This window comes from Mesoplodon densirostris, chromosome 2, assembly GCF_025265405.1.
Source record: "Mesoplodon densirostris isolate mMesDen1 chromosome 2, mMesDen1 primary haplotype, whole genome shotgun sequence".
NCBI lineage: Eukaryota > Metazoa > Chordata > Mammalia > Artiodactyla > Ziphiidae > Mesoplodon > Mesoplodon densirostris.
This window is the reverse complement of record NC_082662.1, coordinates 7,484,320-7,503,507: the sequence shown is the minus strand read 5'-3', so window position 1 is coordinate 7,503,507 and position 19,188 is coordinate 7,484,320. Positions and strand designations below refer to the sequence as shown.

Genomic DNA, 19,188 nt, shown 5'->3' with positions numbered 1-19,188 from the left:
ATCAGCCTTTGATGGCTGTAGCTCTGTGGCTACCACTTCGAGTTCATTTTTCAAAAAAACTGTAATTCTCAGCTTTTTGGGAAAGCTTAATTTTTTACCTTGTTTTTCACAAGCAACTTTGAGGAAAAATAATTTTATTGTAGACCTAAATATTACACTTAATTTAACATTTTTATTGCTGAAAGTAAATTTATTTCACGAGACCTATAACTGCTAAAGAAATAATAAAATATTAATAATCCTGAATGTATTTCGATTTAAGAGCTGTGACTCGATTAACTGGAACCCTCAGTTAACTGGAATCCAGCTTTTGGCTGCATACTGCTTTCAGGAAAAAAAACATAAAACCAAACAGTTTCCTAGAAATTCTTTTTTAAAAGGAAGTTGTAGGCATTCATATCATACATTATCTGGGTCAGTACTATTTGATTTTTGAGCCAAAAAAAGCAGCTAATTAAGTTTTAGGTATGAGGAATATGACCAATAAATGAATTTTTTATGAAATATGATAACATTATTTTTGTATTGGAATTAGAAAATGCTATAATTCCATGATACTAGTTTTAGGACTTGGTTAAGCTTACTCAGCCAATTCTTAACGTATAAAATGAGGAACCTGAGGGATATTAAATATTTAAGACATGAAAGAAAAGGATTGAATTATTTTCGTTACTGCTTTCTAAGATAGGAAAATGTAATATTTTGGATAGAGTTTTTGCTTATAATAGTTGAAACAAAATAGGAGATTTGGTTATTCTGAAAATCATTGAGTCTTATTTCTCACCCCTTCTGATTAACTGAGGTTTTAGATCATTACGTTCTTAAAAATATACTTTGGTCATGATTTGGTAAGAGCAGAGGTACTTAAGAAATTTATCTTTTATGATTGAAATTTAAGATACTGATTTGTGATATTAGATTTTAGTAGAGCTATTCTATCTCCAGAATGTAGATTCAAAGTTGGTGGAAATGATTTATGCATTGTCATGTTCTTGCACTGTTTAAAAAACCCCAAACCCTCACAAGTGACATTTCGACACCAGTAGAGGCTATGCAAAGGCCAGAGTTAGGAAGCTTCAGACTATGACAGTCCTGCCCTGCCCGCATGTCAGCCTGATGCAAGGTGCCCGTTTTTCCATAGAGTCACCACCATCTAGGAGTTGGGGCACAGCATCCAGTTGTCCCCTATTTGATAGGTCGTTTCTTCCCTATGTTTTAGAGAGATTTTTGTTCATTTTCTCATTTAGCTATAGGATGATATTAGATTAAAAACTTCCACAAGATCTGTTGCTAAGGCTTTTTTTTTTTTTTTTTTTTTTGCGGTATGCGGGCCTCTCACTGTTGTGGCCTCCCCCGTTGCGGAGCACAGGCTCCGGACGCGCAGGCTCCGGACGCGCAGGCTCAGCGGCCATGGCTCACGGGCCCAGCCGCTCCGCGGCATATGGGATCCTCCCAGACCGGGGCACGAACCCGTATCCCCTGCATCGGCAGGCGGACTCTCAACCACTTGCGCCACCAGGGAGGCCCTGCTAAGGCTTTTTTATTTTTAAAGTTCTAAGCAAAGATTCAATTACTTCAAAGTCATGGAATTTAGAACTTCTTAAAAACCAATAAGATACATAGGAAAGTTAACTTCCTTCTATTCCAGAACCCCAGTGAGAAGAATGCAGTGGCATGGTGGAGGAAGAAGCAGGTGTTTCTTTTTTACCTTTGGTCGGACATGAATTTTTTTTTTCCTGGAATTTTCCTTTGCAGCAGTTATGTCTGAATTTTATTTTATTTTTTATTATTTTTGGCTGCGTTGGGTCTTCATTGCTGCGCGCAGGCTTTCTCTAGTTGCAGGGAGGGGGGCTACTCTTCGTTGCGGTGCACGGGCTTCTCATTGCGGTGGCTTCTCTTGTTGCAGAGCACGGGCTCTAGGTACGCGGGCTTCAGTAGTTGTGGCTCGCGGGCTCTAGAGCGCAGGCTCAGTAGTTGTGGCGCACAGACTTAGTTGCTCTGCAGCATGTGGGACCTTCCCGGACCAGGGCTCGAACCTGTGTCCCCTGCATTGGCAGGTGGTTTCTTAATCACTGTGCCACCAGGGAAGCCCACGAATATGTTTTGAACCAGTCTCATTCTCTCGTGACAAGTACTGTTCTATCAGGTCTGCTACTCTTCAAGTCTACCTTGATCTGTACTTTCTAGAACTTACTGTTTTAGGGCAAAAGAAGACTTTCCTTTCCTGCATCCACTCTTTTTTAATTTGAAAAACAGGTTTATTGAAATATAATTCACATACCATAAAATTCACCCTTTTAAAGTATGCAGTTCGGTGATTTTAGTATATTCACAGAGTTGTGCAACCATCCCCAATATCTAATTGCAGCACATTTTCATCACCCCTGAAAGAAACCCCCTATCCCTTAGCAATCACTCCAAATTCCCCTTTTTCCCATCCCCCCCTGGCAACCATTAATCTACTTTCTATCTCTATGGATTTGCTTGTTCTGGACATTTCATATCAGTGGAATCATTATAATATATGGCCTTTGTGACTAGCTTCTTTCAATTAGCAGGATGTTTTCAGGATTTATCCATGTTGTAGTGGGTATCAGTGCTTCATTCCATCTTATGGCTGAATAATATTTGCTATAGACTGAATGTTTGTGTCCCTCCAGAATTCATATGTTGAAACCTAATCCCCAATTTGATGGTATTTTGAGGCGGGGGCTTTGGGGAGGTGATTAGATCATGAGGGTGGAGCCCTCACGAATGGGATCAGTGCCTCTGTGCAAGAGACCCCAGAGAGCTCCCTTGCCTCTTTTGCCACCGGCGGATACAACGGGAAGATGGCTATGAACCAGGAGATGGACACTCACCAGACACTGCATCTGCTGGCACCTTGATTTTGGGTTTCCCAGCTTCCAGGACTGTGAGAAATAAATTTCTGTTGTTTGTAAGCCAAAATACTATGGTATTTTGTTATAGAGCCCAGAGAGACTAAGACAATGTTCCATACTATGTAGATAGACCACGTTTTATATATCCATTTATCAGTTGGTGGACATTTGGGTTGTTTTCCACTTCGTGGCTACTGTGAATAATGCTGCTGTGAACATGCATGTGCAGTTCTCTTGGACATACATTTGTGTGGACATACATTTTCAGTTCTCTTGGGTGTATAACTGGAGTGGAATTGCTGAGTCTTATAACTCTATGTTTAACATTTTGAGGAGGTACCAAACTGTTTTCCAGAGTAGCTACACCATTCTACATTCACTCTTGACCTCCATAATCACTCCCAGGAGCATCTTTTTAATTAGATACATATTTCACAGTTGTCTAAGTGTTTTCTTATGACAGGTTTAAGCTGCTGATTCTTTTTCCTGCTCTCAGGATAAATTGGCATTTCATCCAACCAACTCCTTCCTTCACCCCTATCTCCCATATCATTTCTACCCAGGACATTAGACTTTGAGTTGAAAGGAGCTTTGAAGGGTCTGTCCTCTGCACTTAAGTAGCCTTCCCTGTAAAAGAGACGTTTCTTCACACGTCCCTGACAATTGATCATTCAGCCTGGGCACTTGCTAGCTCACAAAGAAACCGTTTTCTTCAAAACATTGTTTGGGACTTCAGTCAGCTTTCCTTAGGACTAAATCTTATCAATCCCTCAAACCTTTGCAGGCACCCAGCCATGCAGCTCTTTGTTTTTGTCACCTCTCACTTGAAGAAAGGCTGAGAGCATCTGTGGCCAAGCATCCATCCCCCAGGCCCTGATTTCTGCCTGTGGGCTGAGGAATGAGCTAGTACAATGCTGCAGACCCAGTGACTGGGGGACACGCTAGTCACAGCAGAGTAAATATCTAGGGCTTAACTTTATGAAAGGAATTGTAAGAAACACTAGAATTCTTAAACTATGGCTAGTTTAGAAAGTGACATTTCTTCATTCATTACATTTTTGTTAATACTAATTGGCTAAAAAGTACTTTGTTAAAGTAAATTAGTTTGTCTGGTCCTTTGATTTATTCTTTAAGTAAACTGTTTGTTATTTACCCAATCTTCAATGCATAGTATAAAACACTTAGAAATGTCTTTAGATTGAAAGTGAATTTTAAAACAGTAAAAATGAGTGTCATCTTTAATACCTGCTTAAAGTATAGTGAAGACATATTTATTCTGAGCTCTTCCTAAATCTTAAAAGTACTAATACAGTACTTTCATTTTAAGGACCACCAAGAAAAAAAAATTGAAGGTCATAAACTCAAATTGTAGATAGTGTAAAACTTGAGTGATTTGTATGAGGTTGTCTGATAAGTGGCTTTTAAAGAGCAAAATTTATTCCATCTGAAATGCAGAATCCAGTCACATTTAATTTTGTGTATCTCAGGCGTAGTTAATGATGAATATTGATAGGACCAGCTGCATAGTCAAAGTGTGGGGCTCCTTTGTTCAAAAATTATTAGGAATTTCAAGATGGCAGCAGAGCATTAAACCAAGCATGGGGCCCGTCACGCCCAGGAAGCTGGTCCTGAGTATTGATAGACTTAATGTGGCCAGAGTATTAATAGAATGTGGGCCTGACCCTGAGATTTTAGCCAGAGCCCTTGGTCCTCTGGGCACCTCTCAGATGAAGCAGCTGAGGCCCAGCCCTCCTCAGCGGCCCCTCCCCACTGATGCCGGTCCCCCCGCCCGCCACTGGAAGACTTATTCACTGGTGGCCTCGGGGTGGAGCCTGCACACTCTGCTCTGTCCCCCAGCACCTGGTGGAGGACAGAGCATACTCAGTTCACAATAGACAATGCGAGCACATGGGAGGTAGAGGCTAATTGAGGAACAGGGTAGCTTTTGATTTGGGGGATTAAAGCCTTTCCGTCAAGCAGATTATATTTACCTTTAAAAAGCCTTGACTAATTCATGCCAGTTTCCTATTACTCATGGAATTAGTAACAAGGATAACAGAAATAATTAAAATGCTTGGGTAATCCCTAATCTTGCTTTTTGCCGTGCGTTTCACATGTTTATCAGAGTAGCTAGTAAGTAGCAAAATGCACTGGCTTGAATTTAATTTTCTCCCCAGGCCGCTCTCACTTTGGGCCACGGTCATGAAGAACGGTGGGAGGGCTGAAAGGTAGGCAGCAGCCATTCTCAGCCTTTGAGCACCTCATCTGCTAGTGCTGTGCTAATGGTAGGGTCCCTTGATAATCCCCCAGCCTGAATTATAAAGCCCCAAGTTGGCAGCATTTCTGATCTTGCTTCTGAGTTGTTTGTAAATATCCATTCATATCTGCACATGATTCCTGAATACGGCACTTTGATTTGGCAGGGGTTTTAAAAAGTCCATGCCCAAGTGTACGAAGCCTTCTCTTGCTTAATTAAGGGAAGCAACTTGTATCTTAGAAACATTCAAAGCCTAGAATGGAAAACGAATTAAATGCTTCTTTTATATGAAATCTGACATTTAAAAACCTTTTCTAATCGGAGGAAGATGTACCAGTGGGATAATTTAATAACATAGCCTCTCCCCCAGTTGTGACTTCAATTAATAATAACTGCAACATTAATACTTGTTTGATGAAATGTTTTAGAAAGGTCATAAGTGCCGGTAATTAATAAATATTTACCTATTCAGTTAATAAAGTTTACTGACCCTATTTTTTTCTAGAATTAGTCCTTTCTGAGTATTGAAAGGTTTGATATATTTATCACTACTTTTAAAAAGTAATGCATAAGGCAAGTGTGTCTTCACTGCATTTTTTTCTTTTCTTTTAAAATGGTGTATATGCTTCTGTGGTTTTCAGTGCTGCTGGGCAGAGTGAACCAGGGGCAACGAGAAAGCAAACATGGGCCACTCAGGCCAGGCTTCGGTTGTTTAAGCCTGAAGGGAGAAGGCTAAAAGGGTTTCCTGAAGTTTCTGTTTTATCTAGAAACTCATCTCAGGGGTATAGGAGAGCCGATGGGGATTTGGAGCAGAAGCTTTGCCTTGGAATAGAGCAGTCCTGACTGTACCTGCTTATCTTTTGGAAACCCAAGTACAGACAGGTAAACTGAGGCAGGCTGGTGCAGTGGGCGGTGGTGGAACCCTGGCACCTGAGGAAACCCCCAGTGGTGGCTGACCAAAGTCAGTCCGTGTTTAGTTCTGCTCGGATTGAAATCTTGTCTCCTGAAACGCTCAGGCACGTTTTATTTCTCTGAGCTCAGGTTGCCTGAGTCAGGGGAACTCAGCCCAGGTGAGACCACCCCAGCTCTGTGTTGTCTTCTAGTGCCTGTTCTTCAGCTGCCTTAACCTGGCTTTGTCTTGATGTGTTGTTTCCTGGGACCCATTTCTGATTCCCAGATGACCTGAAAAGGCAATTCATATCACTCTGTTAGGAATTCAGATTGGAACTCAAGTTATATTTTCCCCTGGAAACATTGTTACAAACAGCTTAAAGCTCCAAAAGTGATGGTCAGAAACCAGTTTACCCATTACGAGTTGAAAATCAGGCAAATATGCAGTAAAACACAGCCCACACACAGCCTTATAATATTAATCATTATATAAACCAACGAAATGCTGGTTCCCGTTGTGTGGTAAGTAGGTCTTGGGGTAGTAGAGCAGCTTCAGAGAATGTGTGAGGCGTGTTGGCTTAGGCCTGGAATGAAGAGGAGCCTCCAGGAAGAGAAAGGTCGAGGGGACTAGGAGCCCGATGATCTGCGTGACCCAGCCTGTGCGAGGAGACCGAGGGAGTGAGGCCTGTTCACTGCGACCCCAAAAAAGAAAGAGAGGCAGCGGAAGAGAGGAGAACCGGGCCAGCAAGCCCCCTGGTGCCCAGGTGAGAGCACTGCCTGGGGTGGCCGGGGTGGAAGAGAGGCAGGGGTGTAGCAGGCCCTCAGCAGGCGGAGTGTCAGCCACGCCAGGAGCTGCCTGTATGTGCAGGTCGCCCCTTCAAGAGAATACTCACTGATGTGCATCGTTTAAACGAACGACTTATGGTCCGATGTACTGAATGTTTTTCATCAAAGAAAATTTTACTTAAGAATTGCTATTTAAGGGCTTCCCTGTTGGCGCAGTGGTTGAGAGTCCGCCTGCCGATGCAGGGGACACGGGTTCGTGCCCCGGTCCGGGAAGATCCCACATGCTGCGGAGCAACGAAGCCCCTGCGCCACAACTACTGAGCCTGTGCTCTAGAGCCTGCGAGCCACAACTACTGAGCCCGCCTGCTACGACTACTGAACCCGCGTGCCTAGAGCCTGTGCTCTGCAACAAGAGAAGCCACTGCAGTGAGCAGCCAGTGCACCGCAACAAAGAGTAGCCCCCACTCGCTGCAACTAGAGAAAGCTTGCACGCAGCCGTGAAGACCCAGTGCAGCCATAAATGAATGAATGAATGAATGAATGAGTGGAATTGTAATGGTCGGGTTCCTTTGGAAAAAAAAAAAAAAACTTTCCTTGGGGGACTTCCCTGGTGGTCCAGTGGTTAAGACTCCACACTCCCAGTGCAGGGGGCCCATGGTTCGATCCCTGGTCAGGGAACTAGATCCCACATGCATGCTGCAGCTAAGACCCAGTGCAGCCAAATACATAAGTATTTTTAAAAAGTAAATAAAACCTTTCCTTGGGACTTCCCTGGCGTTCCAATGGTTAGGACTCCGTGCTTCCACTGCAGGGGGTACAGGTTCAATCCCTGATTGGGGAATTAAGATCCCGCGTGCTATGCAGTGTGGCCCCCCAAAAAATAAATAAATAAAACCTTTCCTTGAATTTTTCAAGTCCCTGAATCTATATGAATTAAATTTATACCTTTGTAGAATTATTTTACTAAAGCAAATGTAAAAAAATGTGTTTGACATAACCCCCCAAATTCTCAATTGGATTTGTAGGTGTCATTTACTAGAGGTCATCCTTTCTAAATAATGGTGACATGGTGATTTCTAACAGTAATGATAAAGGATCAGTTGTAGGCTTCCTCTTCAAACTGTTATATAGGATACGTTGATTGCTAAGACAGTGTTTCCCTAAGGATGTTACATGGATAGGTGTTACTTGGTAAAAGGTGTCTGTTGGTCACCTAAGTTTGGGAAATGCTGTTAAACAGGTTTCATTACTGTAGGGCTTCTCAGAACCTTTAGTGTAGTCGTGCGTGTTGAAGAATCGCCGCGCGGGGATATAATCCACATTTATCCAGGTAACTTGACCATGGGCCCTTCCTGGAGCGTGTTGTGGCACTGGTGTTCCATAGAACACACTTTGGGAAATGCTGCTCCAGATTGTCCCCCCACCCACTGTAATACATTTCAGTACAAAAAAGAAAAAGTTAAAATGACCGAAAATACTGCCTTTGAGATCCTTAGTCTTGACACTTTTGTACATATCTCTAGTTTTCTTTCCCCCTTGTAAAAATTTATCTACATAGCCAAAGTTTTAAACAAAATGAGTTTATTTTATTCAGAGTGTTTCATAACTCTCTCAGTGTCATTCATTAAACATTTGTCCTAGGTGTGGTGGGTATAATGATACGTTAGAGGGATATAGTGCGATCTATTTAACTAGTCCTTTAGGATTTCCAGACTGTTTAGACTGAGGACCCCCATGCTCTCAGAAATTACTGAGGACCTCAAAGAGCTTGTGTTTATGTGGGTTTTATCTATTAATATTACTCTATTAGAAATTAAACTGAGAACCTATTAAAATATTTAATTATTAATTTAAAATAGCAGTTAATAACTCATTAGATGGTAACAACATATTTTTGATTAAAAATAACAACATATTCCAAAACAAAAAACAATTTAGTAAGAAGATTGGCATTGCTTTACATTTTTGTTATCTCTTAATGTGGGTTTAAGAGAAGGCAGTGGGATTCTTTTTTTTTTTTTTTTGGCGAGAGCTGTGTTGGGTCTGCGTAGCTGCGCAGGGGCTTTTCTGTATTTGTGGCGAGTGGGGACTACTCTTCCTTGTGGTGCACGGGCTTCTCATTGCGGTGGCTTCTCTTGTTGCAGAGCACCCGATCTAGGCGCCCGGGCTTCAGTAGTTGCAGCACGTGGGCTCAGTAGTTGTGGCTCGCGGGCTCTAGAGCACAGGCTAAGTAGTCGTGGTGCGCGGGCTTAGTTGCTCTGCGGCATGTGGGATCTTCTTGGACCAGGGATTGAACCCGTGTGCCCTGCATTGGCAGGTGGATTCTTAACCACAGGCAGTGGGATTCTGCATTCAGCCTGTTGCTGCCTGATGATTGGTTGAAGTAGGTGAAGAAAATCTGGCCTCACAAAGACATGTAGCTGGAAAAGGGAGGCTTGGGGACCCTCCGCAGGAGTCTTCAGACCACATTCTGATAACTGCTGCTCTAGGGCAGTGGTTGATGTCAATGTCAAAATACAGTTGGGGAATATGCCAACAGTATTTTGCTTCTAAATAATATTTGAAGCAGCAAAGCAAAGCTTGCAAATGATGTACTTAAAAAAAGAGAGTAATTAGAGTTAATTCACTAATTCCTATAATCCTGTCTCTTATTTACATTATCACTTGCTTTCTTGAGTGCAGAAGATGGGATTGGAGTTACAGCCCTCATTATAGACCTGGATTTGCCTGTTGTGTGCAGCACATTCCGCAGCCAGCGAGGGACTCTTGTAAGTGGGCAGAGTCAGTATTGAGTCAGCATCTTGTGTGCTTGTGGATTATTATGTTGGTTTTCTTTTTAATTTCACTGGGACACGTTTTTAATGAGGGAGAAGGCAAGAATAGGTGACAAAGTATAAGTAGATGTTAAAATCAGATTTATTTGGGCTTTTTCTTTGGTAGTGTACAATTACTCATTAGTATTTTCTGTAGGATGAGATCTGGGAAAAAGTCTTTTTTAAAAAAATTCAGTACTTAAAGAGATTACTATCTTTGTTTTTCCTCACATGATATGGCCCTTTTGAGACCTTTTAAATGGCTGATTTTATTGTAAAAATGTTTTTTATAACTACCACAATAGAAGAAGTCTGATTTATTTTCCTGAAAAATCTTTTGGTGGTTTCTCAGAATCTGGAGTAATTTGTGCATGGGCATGTACGTGTCCTGTTTGTCTTGGTGGGGAATGGTTTGTTTTTGCATTTCCCTCGGTGACCGGTGAGCTAGTTCTCAGCTAGACTACATTCCATAAATTCAGTTTCCTCTTGAGAGGTCGTCTCCCCTTTTATGATCAAGTATGATAAAGTCCTTTACTTTTAAAATCTGGCAATTTGTCTTCCCACTTAAATAACGTCTGGTTACTTGAATATCATTGCATTAGAATGTTAAGTACTTTTAAACCACTAAATTTAAAAAAATCTCCTAATCTATCTTCAAAAATCAGTTTCTGCATTAATATGGCTAGAATTCTAGAAAGGAAGGTATTTTAGAAATCTAATTTCATTTAGTTTAATCAGCCCATTTTACCATAGAGGAAACGAGTGAAGTAGTTATTGTTATTGTTATTGTGAGTATGATTTTTTTTTTTTTTTTTTTTGCTGTACGCGGGCCTCTCACTGCTGTGGCCTCTCCCGTTGCGGAGCACAGGCTCCGGACACACAGGCTCCGCGGCCATGGCTCGCGGGCCCAGCCGCTCCGCGGCATGTGGGATCTTCCGGGATCGGGGCACGAACCCGTGTCCCCTGCATCGGCAGGCGGACTCTCAACCACTGCGCCACCAGGGAAGCCCGAGTATGATATTTTTATAGCTCAGAATATGAAAAGTAGGAAACATTGTGGAGACCAGCCAAGAGTATCTTTAACCCTGTTTCTTTCTATAATAAATAATATTCAGAAAGCATACATTTGGGTGATTTGTTATGAACCCTTCATGTGCAGTTGAGTCAGGGTAGATGATAAAATTGGAGTAGAGGTTTAAAAATTCTGAAGAAAGGGTACATTGTATGGACAAAGTTACATTTTTAAATTTTGTATCACTTTTTTATGCAAATATCTCAGAAATCTGCACACTGGGCTGGAATCAGTTTGGGATTTGACAAGAGCTTTAGAAATGATCTCGTGCAGCTTTGGATGTGATCCTCTCTGTCTGAGCACTGCCGTCAGTTGACCAGTCCCTGCTGGAACTCATCTAATCGGGGAACTCCTTCCATTTTGGAGGGCAGCCTTCATTGTCAGAAAGACCTTGGTATTGGTTCTGCCTCTGGATCCCCACAGAATAAGTGCTGGCACCCTAGGAGTGTCGTGGAATGGTGAAGAACATGGACTCTGTAGCCAACTCTGGTTCACATCCCAGCTCTGCTATTCCCTTATTTGCCTTGTATGGAGGAAGAAACTCACACACAGAGATTAAGGAGCCTGTTGGTGTTTATATGTTTAACCCTATAAGATTAAACAGATTTTGTCAGTGTTTAGAACACTAGAGTATACCTTATGTGTTTGCTGTTTTATTAACTCAAATCCATAGAACTCTCCCCTCCCTTTTTAAAATTTGAGGTGAAATTCCCATAGCATAAAATGAACATAGCATTTTTAAACATTAATAAACTTTTATGGTTATATGTTAATGGACTCAAAGAGAATGTATAACAAGTGTGCCATGTGGAGAGTTAACAGTGGCCTTGCAGATAAGCCTAGAGGTTTTTGTCACCCTGAACTCCAACCTGAATAGCATTTGATATAAAATAAATGAAGTCAGCCTTCTTCAGTATTGACCCAACCTAAGTGCTTATTATTACTGCATCTCATTAGCCTTCAGTTGAGCCAGAAAGTCTCTTCTGCCTGAATGTTTGAGTCTGGAACGCTTCCCTTTTAGCCTTAACTCACATCATGAATGTATCTCTATTCATTGTCTGCTCCAGAGCTTCTTGAACTTTCTTTGTTCACAGTACCTTGGGTGCCTCAGTAATCTTTTCACAGAGCCTTCAAGCTAAAAGAAATGCCCAGCAATTCTGTTTAATTAACTCCTTAGGTCCAAACAGCTTAATATTTATATCCTAACATCTTAATATTTATATCCTAATAACTTAGTAGCTGTTTAAAAAAACACAAAGAAGTTGAAAGAAAAAGTAATATAATAATACTTTTAATTCATCTTAAAATAATCACAGGAACTTACTCATGGGATATGTGCCCCTGTTGAGCACAGCAACGACTTCTCAAAGCTTGAAGTAAGATCAGACATGGATGCCCTCTTTTCTATTCAGTGTTGATTTTCACAGGCCACTTGCTTGGGTCACAGCAACTGCTAAACACTCAGCCTTGCAAAGCTGTGACACCATAAAAAGGAATGCATTGCAATCTAGTGTTGAGCTGTGAACTACCTCGAGGTAGCAGTTTGTCTGGTACCTGACAGACTCAAAGTATCACTTGTTTCCTTCAAATTTAAAATATCCTATGTCTCCCCTGTACGTTTGCAGGGACGCCTTGGTGCATAAGTTTAGGGAACATGGATCTGCTTAGAAGCACAGAATTAATTAAATGCTAAGATGCTTCGAGAATCCACTGCATTCAAAAAAATAATAAAAATTAATAAACTATATTTTTTAGAACAGTTTTAGGTTCATAGCAAAATTGAATGGAAAGTACAGAGAGTTTCCTTATACCCCTGTCCCCACACACATACAACCTCCCCCATTATTAATATCCTGCACCATAGGGTATGTTTATTTCAATTGAGGAACATTGACACAGTGTCCATGTCCATAGTTTAAGGTTCACTCTTAGTGTTGTGCATTCTGTAGTTTTTGACAAATGTATAATGACATGTGTCTACCATTGTAATATCATACCAAGTAATTTCACTGCCCTAAATCTTCTGTGCTCATCTATTCATCCCTCCATCCCCTTGAACTCCTAGTGACCACTGATCCTTTTACTGTCTCCGTAGTTTTGCTTATTTATTTATTTATTTATTTGCGCTGCATCTTAGTTGAGGCCCGTGGGCTCCTTAGTTGCGGCTCACCAGCTCCTTAGTTGCAGCACGCAAACTCTTAATTGCAGCATGCATGTGGGATGTAATTCCCCGACCAGGGATCAAACCCGTGCCTCCCACAGTGGAAGCTCAGAGCCCTAACCACTGGACCACCAGGGAAGTCCCATCCTTAGCTTTGCTTTTTCCAGAATGTCCTATAGTTGGAATCGTACAGCATGTAGCCTTTTCATATTGGCTTCTGTCACTCAGTAATGCATTTAAGTTTCCTCCGTGTCTTTTCATGGCTTGATAGCTCATTTGTGTTTAGTGCTGAGTAATATTCCATTGTCTGGATGCACCACAGTTTATTTATCCATTCACCTACTGAAGCACATCTTGGTTACTTCCAAGTTTTGGGCAATTATGGATAAAGCTGCCGTAAACATCCGTGTGCAGGTTTTTGTTTGGACCTAAGTTTTCCACTCATTTGGGTAAATACCAAGGGGCACGATTGCTGGATCACATGATAAACATATGTTTAGTTTTATAAGAAGCTGCCAAACTGTCTTCCAAAGTGTCTGTACCATTTTGCATTCCCTCCGGCAGTGAATGACAGTTCCTGTTGTTGTACATTCTTACCCGCATTTGGTGTTACCAGTGTTCTGGAATTTGGCCATTCTAATAGGTGTGTGGTGTATCATGGTTGTTTTAATCTGCAATTCCTTAATGACATATGATGTTGAACATCTTTTCATTACTTTCTTTCCGTCTGTATATCTTTATTGATGAGGTGTATGTTCACATCTTTTGCCCATTTAAAAAATTGTATTGTTTGTTTTCTTTTTGTTGAGTTTTAAGAGTTTTTTTGGTGTATTTCGGATAACAGTCCTTTATCAGACGTGTCTTTTGCAAATATTTTCTTTTAATTAGTGTTAACAGTATATCTTTCTCCATCCCTTTACTTTTTTTTTTGTGGTACGCGGGCCTCTCACCGCTGTGGCCTCTCCCGCCGCGGAGCACAGGCTCCGGATGCGCAGGCTCAGCGGCCATGGCTCACGGGCCCAGCCACTCCGAGGCATGTGGGATCTTCCTGGACTGGGGCACGAACCCGTGTCCCCTGCATCGGCAGGCGGACTCTCAATCACTGTGCCACCAGGGAAGCCCCCTACTTTTTTTTTTTTTTAAGCATCCAACATCTTTTTAATAACAAGGTAGGATCTGGGGTTAGTTCTTGTATCCACGGCTGGCCAGTCTGCCTCTGGCGTGCTCGAACTTCCAGCCCTTGGAGCGTACGTAGGGTTTGGTGTGGCTATGCAGGGTTCCTGGGGCCTTGCCAAAATGCCTGTACACCTCTCGGTCCTTCCGAGGACCAGAGAGGAGGACAGTGCCACAGCCCTTGGGGGAGTCCAGGGCCAACTGGTCGAAGGTGAGGATCTTGCCCCTGGCCTTGAGGATGAGGCTCTGGGCACAGCTGCTCACTCGAAGAGAACACACCTTCGGTTTGGGCACCTCCTGGACACACACATCATCGGTTGTAGTCCCCACCACCACAGCTGTTTTGCCTTCCCAGCCAGGAAGCTTCATCTGGATCATCTGGGAAGGGGACAGAGGTGGCCGGTTGGTGTGGCTCATGAACAACCTCTTCAGTACAATTTGATTGAAGGTCAAGTTGGTTCGTCTGGCCAGAAACCTGTACAGCTTGACCAGCAGCTTTAAGTCGGTGTCCTGGCTCTTGGGCTCCTTGCGTCGAACGTCTCGGTCCTTGTTGTGGCGGATGTCAACTCCCATGATGGTGCCTCCTCCTTAGCCAGGTCCGGAAAGCATCCCTTCACTTTTAATCTATATGTGTCTTTATATGTAAAGTGGGTTTCTTGTAGAAAACACATAGTTGGGTCTTTTTTTTTTTTCTTTTTCTAATCTGGCAATCTCTTTTAATTGGTATATTTAGACCTTTGGTGTTTAAGGCAATTGTTGATGTAGTTGGTTTAACATCTATCATATTTGTTACTGTTTGCTGTTTGTTGCGCTTGCTCTTTGTTCCTCTTCGTGTTTTCCATGTTTTTTTGCCTTTTTTTGTGGTGTTAGTGAGTATTTTATATGACTCCATTTTCTCTCTTTTCTTAGCATATCAATTATACTTCTTTTTCTTACTTTTTTTCATGGTTACCCTGGAGTTTCCACTGGACATTTACAACTAATCTAAGTCCACTTTCAGATAACACTATTACTGCTTCACAGGTAGGGCAAGTACCTTTTTTTTTTTTTTTTTTTTTTTTTCTTTTTGCGGTATGCGGGCCTCTCACTGTTGTGGCCTCTCCCGTTGCGGAGCACAGGCTCCGGATGCGCAGGCCCAGCGGCCATGGCTCACGGGCCCAGCCGCTCCGCGGCATATGGGATCCTCCCAGACCGGGGCACGAACCCGTATCCCCTGCATCGGCAGGCGGACTCTCAACCACTGCACCACCAGGGAGGCCCGCAAGTACCTTTTAATGACAAAATATTCCTGATTCTTCCCTCCTGTCCCTTGTATCATTGTTGTCATTGAGTCAGTTATATACATAAGCCTTCAAGAACATATCTATGCACATAAGTATACAGTATCAAGTACATTGTTGCTGTTATTATTTTGAACAAACTTATCTGTTGGATCAATTAAGAATAAGAAAAAATAAAAATAAGAAAAATATTTTATCCTCACTTATTCATACTCCAGCGCTCTTCTTTATGTAGATCGGAGTTTCTGACATGATGTTCCTTCTTACTGGCAACAGATTCCCTCAATGTTTGTTAGAGAAAGTCTTTAATTCTTCCTCAATTTTGAAGGATAATTTTGCAGGGTACAGAATTCTAGGCTGGCTTTTTTTTTTTTCTCAACACTTTAAATATTTCACTTTGTTCTCTTCTTGCTTGTATGGATTCTGAGAAGTCACATGTAATTCTGATATTTGCTCCTTGGTAGGTAAGGTATTTTTCCCCAATCTGGCTTCTTTCAAGATTTTTTCTTTAACTTTGATTTTCTGCAGTTTGACTGTGATATGCCTAGGTGTAGTTTTTGTTTGTTTTGCATTTATCCTGGTAGGTGTTCTCTGAGCTTCTTAGATCTGTGGTTTGGTGTCTGACATTCCTTTGAGGGCAGTTCTTTCATTGTTGCTTCACTCTGTTCCTTCCTTCTCCTTCAGGTATTCTCATTTATGCATATGTTATACCTCTTGTAGTTGTATAAGTTCCCACAGTTCTTGGATTTTCTGTTCTGGGTTTTTTGTTTTGTTTTGTTTTTCAGTCTCTTCTCTCTTTGCTTTTCAGTTTTGGGAGTTTCTGTTGTCATATGCTCAAGTTCAAAGAGTGTTTCCTCAGCTGTGTTCAGTCTCCTAATGAGCCCATCAGAGGCATTCTTCATTTCTGTTAGAGTTCTTGATCTCTGGCATTTCTTTTTTATTCTTTCTTAGAACTTTCATCTGTTTACATTATCCCTCTGTTCTTGCATGTTAGTTTTTCCATTAAAGCTCTTACCATATTAATCATAGTTTTGTTTTTTTTAAATTCCTGGTCTGATAATTCCTACTTTCCTACCATATGTGACTCTGGTTCTGATGCTTGTTCAGTCTCTTAAAAGTGTGTTTTTGCTTTTTGGTATGCCTTGTAATTTTTTTTTTTGGTTTGTTTTGCCTTGTGGCTTGTGGGATCTTAGTTCCCCAACCAGGGATTGAACCCAGGCCATGGCAATGAAAGCACTGAGTCCTAACCACTGGACTGCCAGGGATCCCCTGCCTTGTAATTTTTTGTTGCAAGGTGGACATGATGTACTGGGTGGAAGGAACTGTGGTAAAGCGGCCTTCAGTGATACAGCAGTAAAGCTGTGGGAGAGTCAGTGTTCTAGAGTCCTGTGATTAGGTCCTGGGCTTTCAGTGAACCTGTGCCCTTGGTCTGTGAACTTCACCAGGGCTTCTCAGGCCCCCTCCCGTCCTTAAGTGGGACAGGATAGCTAGAGTGGATTTGTGTATTTCCCTTCCCCCAAGTAGGTTAGGCTCTGATACAACCCCAGCAGGTTAGTTAGGCTCTGGTTATATAGCTAACCTGTTAAGAAGAACAGAATGCTCTGGCTTATTTCAGAATGGTTCCTTTTCCCCTCCCTCTGCTGGAGGCACAAGGGGACTTTTCCCCTGACATTGACTGTAAGGACCTGGCAGGGCTCCTGGAGGTAAAACAAAAGTGTGGGGGACCCTGGATGACTGGGTCCCTCTGGAGGTTTTAGCCCTCCATGGTTTAGTTGTCCATGGTAGCCTCCAGCAATTCATCAGTTTACAGTTTGCATTTTCCTCCCCTGGCACTGGTTTCCTGGAGGATTCTGCCCATGGGTTTCTGCTCTGGTAAGTTGGGATTCTCTGTGTAGTTCTGCTGTCTGTCTCTGCCATTTTGGGGGCAGCAGTTTGCCCTGGGACCTCCCTTCTCTGATGGATCTAAGAAGAGTTGTTGATGTTTCAGTTCAGCTTTTCCCTTGTTAGCACGGAGTGATGACTTTTTTTTCTTAATATATTAAACATTTTTAAAGTTTTATTTATTTTTGGATGCATTGGGTCTTTGTTGCTGCGCGTGGGCTTTCTCTAGTTGTGGCGAGTGGAGGCTACTCTTTGTTGCGGTGCGTGGGCTTCTCATTGCGGTGCCTTCTCTTGTTGCAGAGCACGGGCTCTAGGTGCGCGGGCTTCAGTAGTTGTGGCACATGGACTCAGTAGTTGTGGCGCACGGGCTCTAGCGCGCAGGCTCAGTAGTTGTGGCGTACAGGCTTAGTTACTCCACGGCATGTGGGATCTTCCTGGACCAGGGATCGAACCCCTGTCCCCTGCATTGGTAGGCAGATTCTTAACCACTGCGCCACCAGGGAAGCCCCAGAGTGGTGACTTCTAAGCTCCTTACGTGCTGGACCAGAAACCGCGAATTCTCAACATAACATTTTAAAGTGTGTAGGTAATTCAGTGGCATATAGTATATTCACAGTGTTGTGTAGCCACCACCTCTGGGTAGTTCCAAAACATTTCATCACCCCAAAGAAAACCTTATATCCTTTAAACAGTCACTCCCCATTCACCTCTCCCCCAAGTCCCTGGCAGCCACTCCTCTGCTTTCTGTCTCTATGGATGTAATTATTCTGAATATTTCATGTAAGTGGATTTAATTATTATGAATGTTTCATGAGACCTTTTATGTATGACTTCTTACACTTAACGTAATGTTTTTGAGGTTCATCCCCATTGCAGCATGTATCAGTACTTCATTCCTTTTACGGGTGAATAATATTCCATCGTGTGTATATACCACATTTTGTTTATCCATTCATCTGTTGATGGACATTTTGAATTGTTTCCACCTATTAGCTGTCATGAATAGCACTGTTATGAATATGCACACATGGGTAATTTTTGAGTACCTGTTTTAAATTCTTAGGGGTTTATACCTAGGAGTGGGATTATTGGGTCATATGGTAATTTTGTTTAATTTATTGAGGAACCACCAAACAGTGGCTGAACCGTTTTGCATCCCCGCCTACAAGGGGAGTTACCATCCCCTCCCCTCGTGACACCAACTTTTTATATACCAACTTGTTCTTCATGTGATGTATTTCCAAAATCTCTCTGCCAGCCTGCCTGGTTTCTTTGTCCTTGGGTGCTCCATGGTTTAAACACCACCTTTCAGACAGGGCAGAAAGTTTAATAGAGTTCCGCACACAGCAGCAGAGTTGGGGTGGTGTGTAGCTAGTACCCCTTGTCCAAGCTGCTCAACTGCCCCCTCGCACCGACTTTATTAACCTGAACCCCAGGACCCCCCACTTTGGTGCTGAACCCTAACCGGATGCTCTGCACTGGTGCAGGTGTTCACATTCGTCTTCATTACATTTCTTCTTGCTGCACGTGACCCGCCTCTCCATGCTGTCAGGTAGTTTTGAATCCTGACGCCACAGTTTCTCTCTGTCCATTCTAGCTTCTTGTGATTTTCAACTTTGATATAAAGGATGAAGAGCACCAACCAAGAATGAGCCTTTGAAAGATGACCGGAGTCTGATCCAGGTTTCCTGGGTGCATTATTCAGTGACCGTTCGGGATGGCCATTGTAAATCCACCCACTTTTATTTCCATTCAGTTTCCATCTTGCCACTCAAAAGGAAATGAGGAGAGGCCTCCTCAAATGCCTTTTCAAGGTTTAATGCACTATTGCTAGAGTTTCAAATGGGTCTTGGTAAGTAAAGTTTTTATCAAGGCACTTTGGAAATAGAAGCCGATGTTATTTTTCCAGCTTTCCTGTGACTTTCCTAATAACCCTCTGAAAAGAGAAAATGTTTAATACCTTGTTCTTGTGAATAATGTCACCAGCTCTTT

The 19,188-nt window shown here is 42.3% G+C and overlaps 2 protein-coding genes across 3 annotated transcripts in view; one reads left to right on the top strand and one right to left on the bottom strand.

Annotated features, from left to right (window-relative positions):
- The window catches only part of CLSTN1 (calsyntenin 1), an 80,372-nt gene that overhangs the window by 3,101 nt on the left and 58,083 nt on the right, over window positions 1-19,188 (top strand). The window lies entirely within an intron of this gene.
- Window positions 14,045-14,635, bottom strand: LOC132477343 (large ribosomal subunit protein eL18-like). Its single transcript, XM_060079641.1, has one exon. The coding sequence runs from the start codon at window positions 14,606-14,608 to the stop codon at window positions 14,045-14,047; it is 564 nt and encodes a 187-aa protein (XP_059935624.1). The 5' UTR covers window positions 14,609-14,635.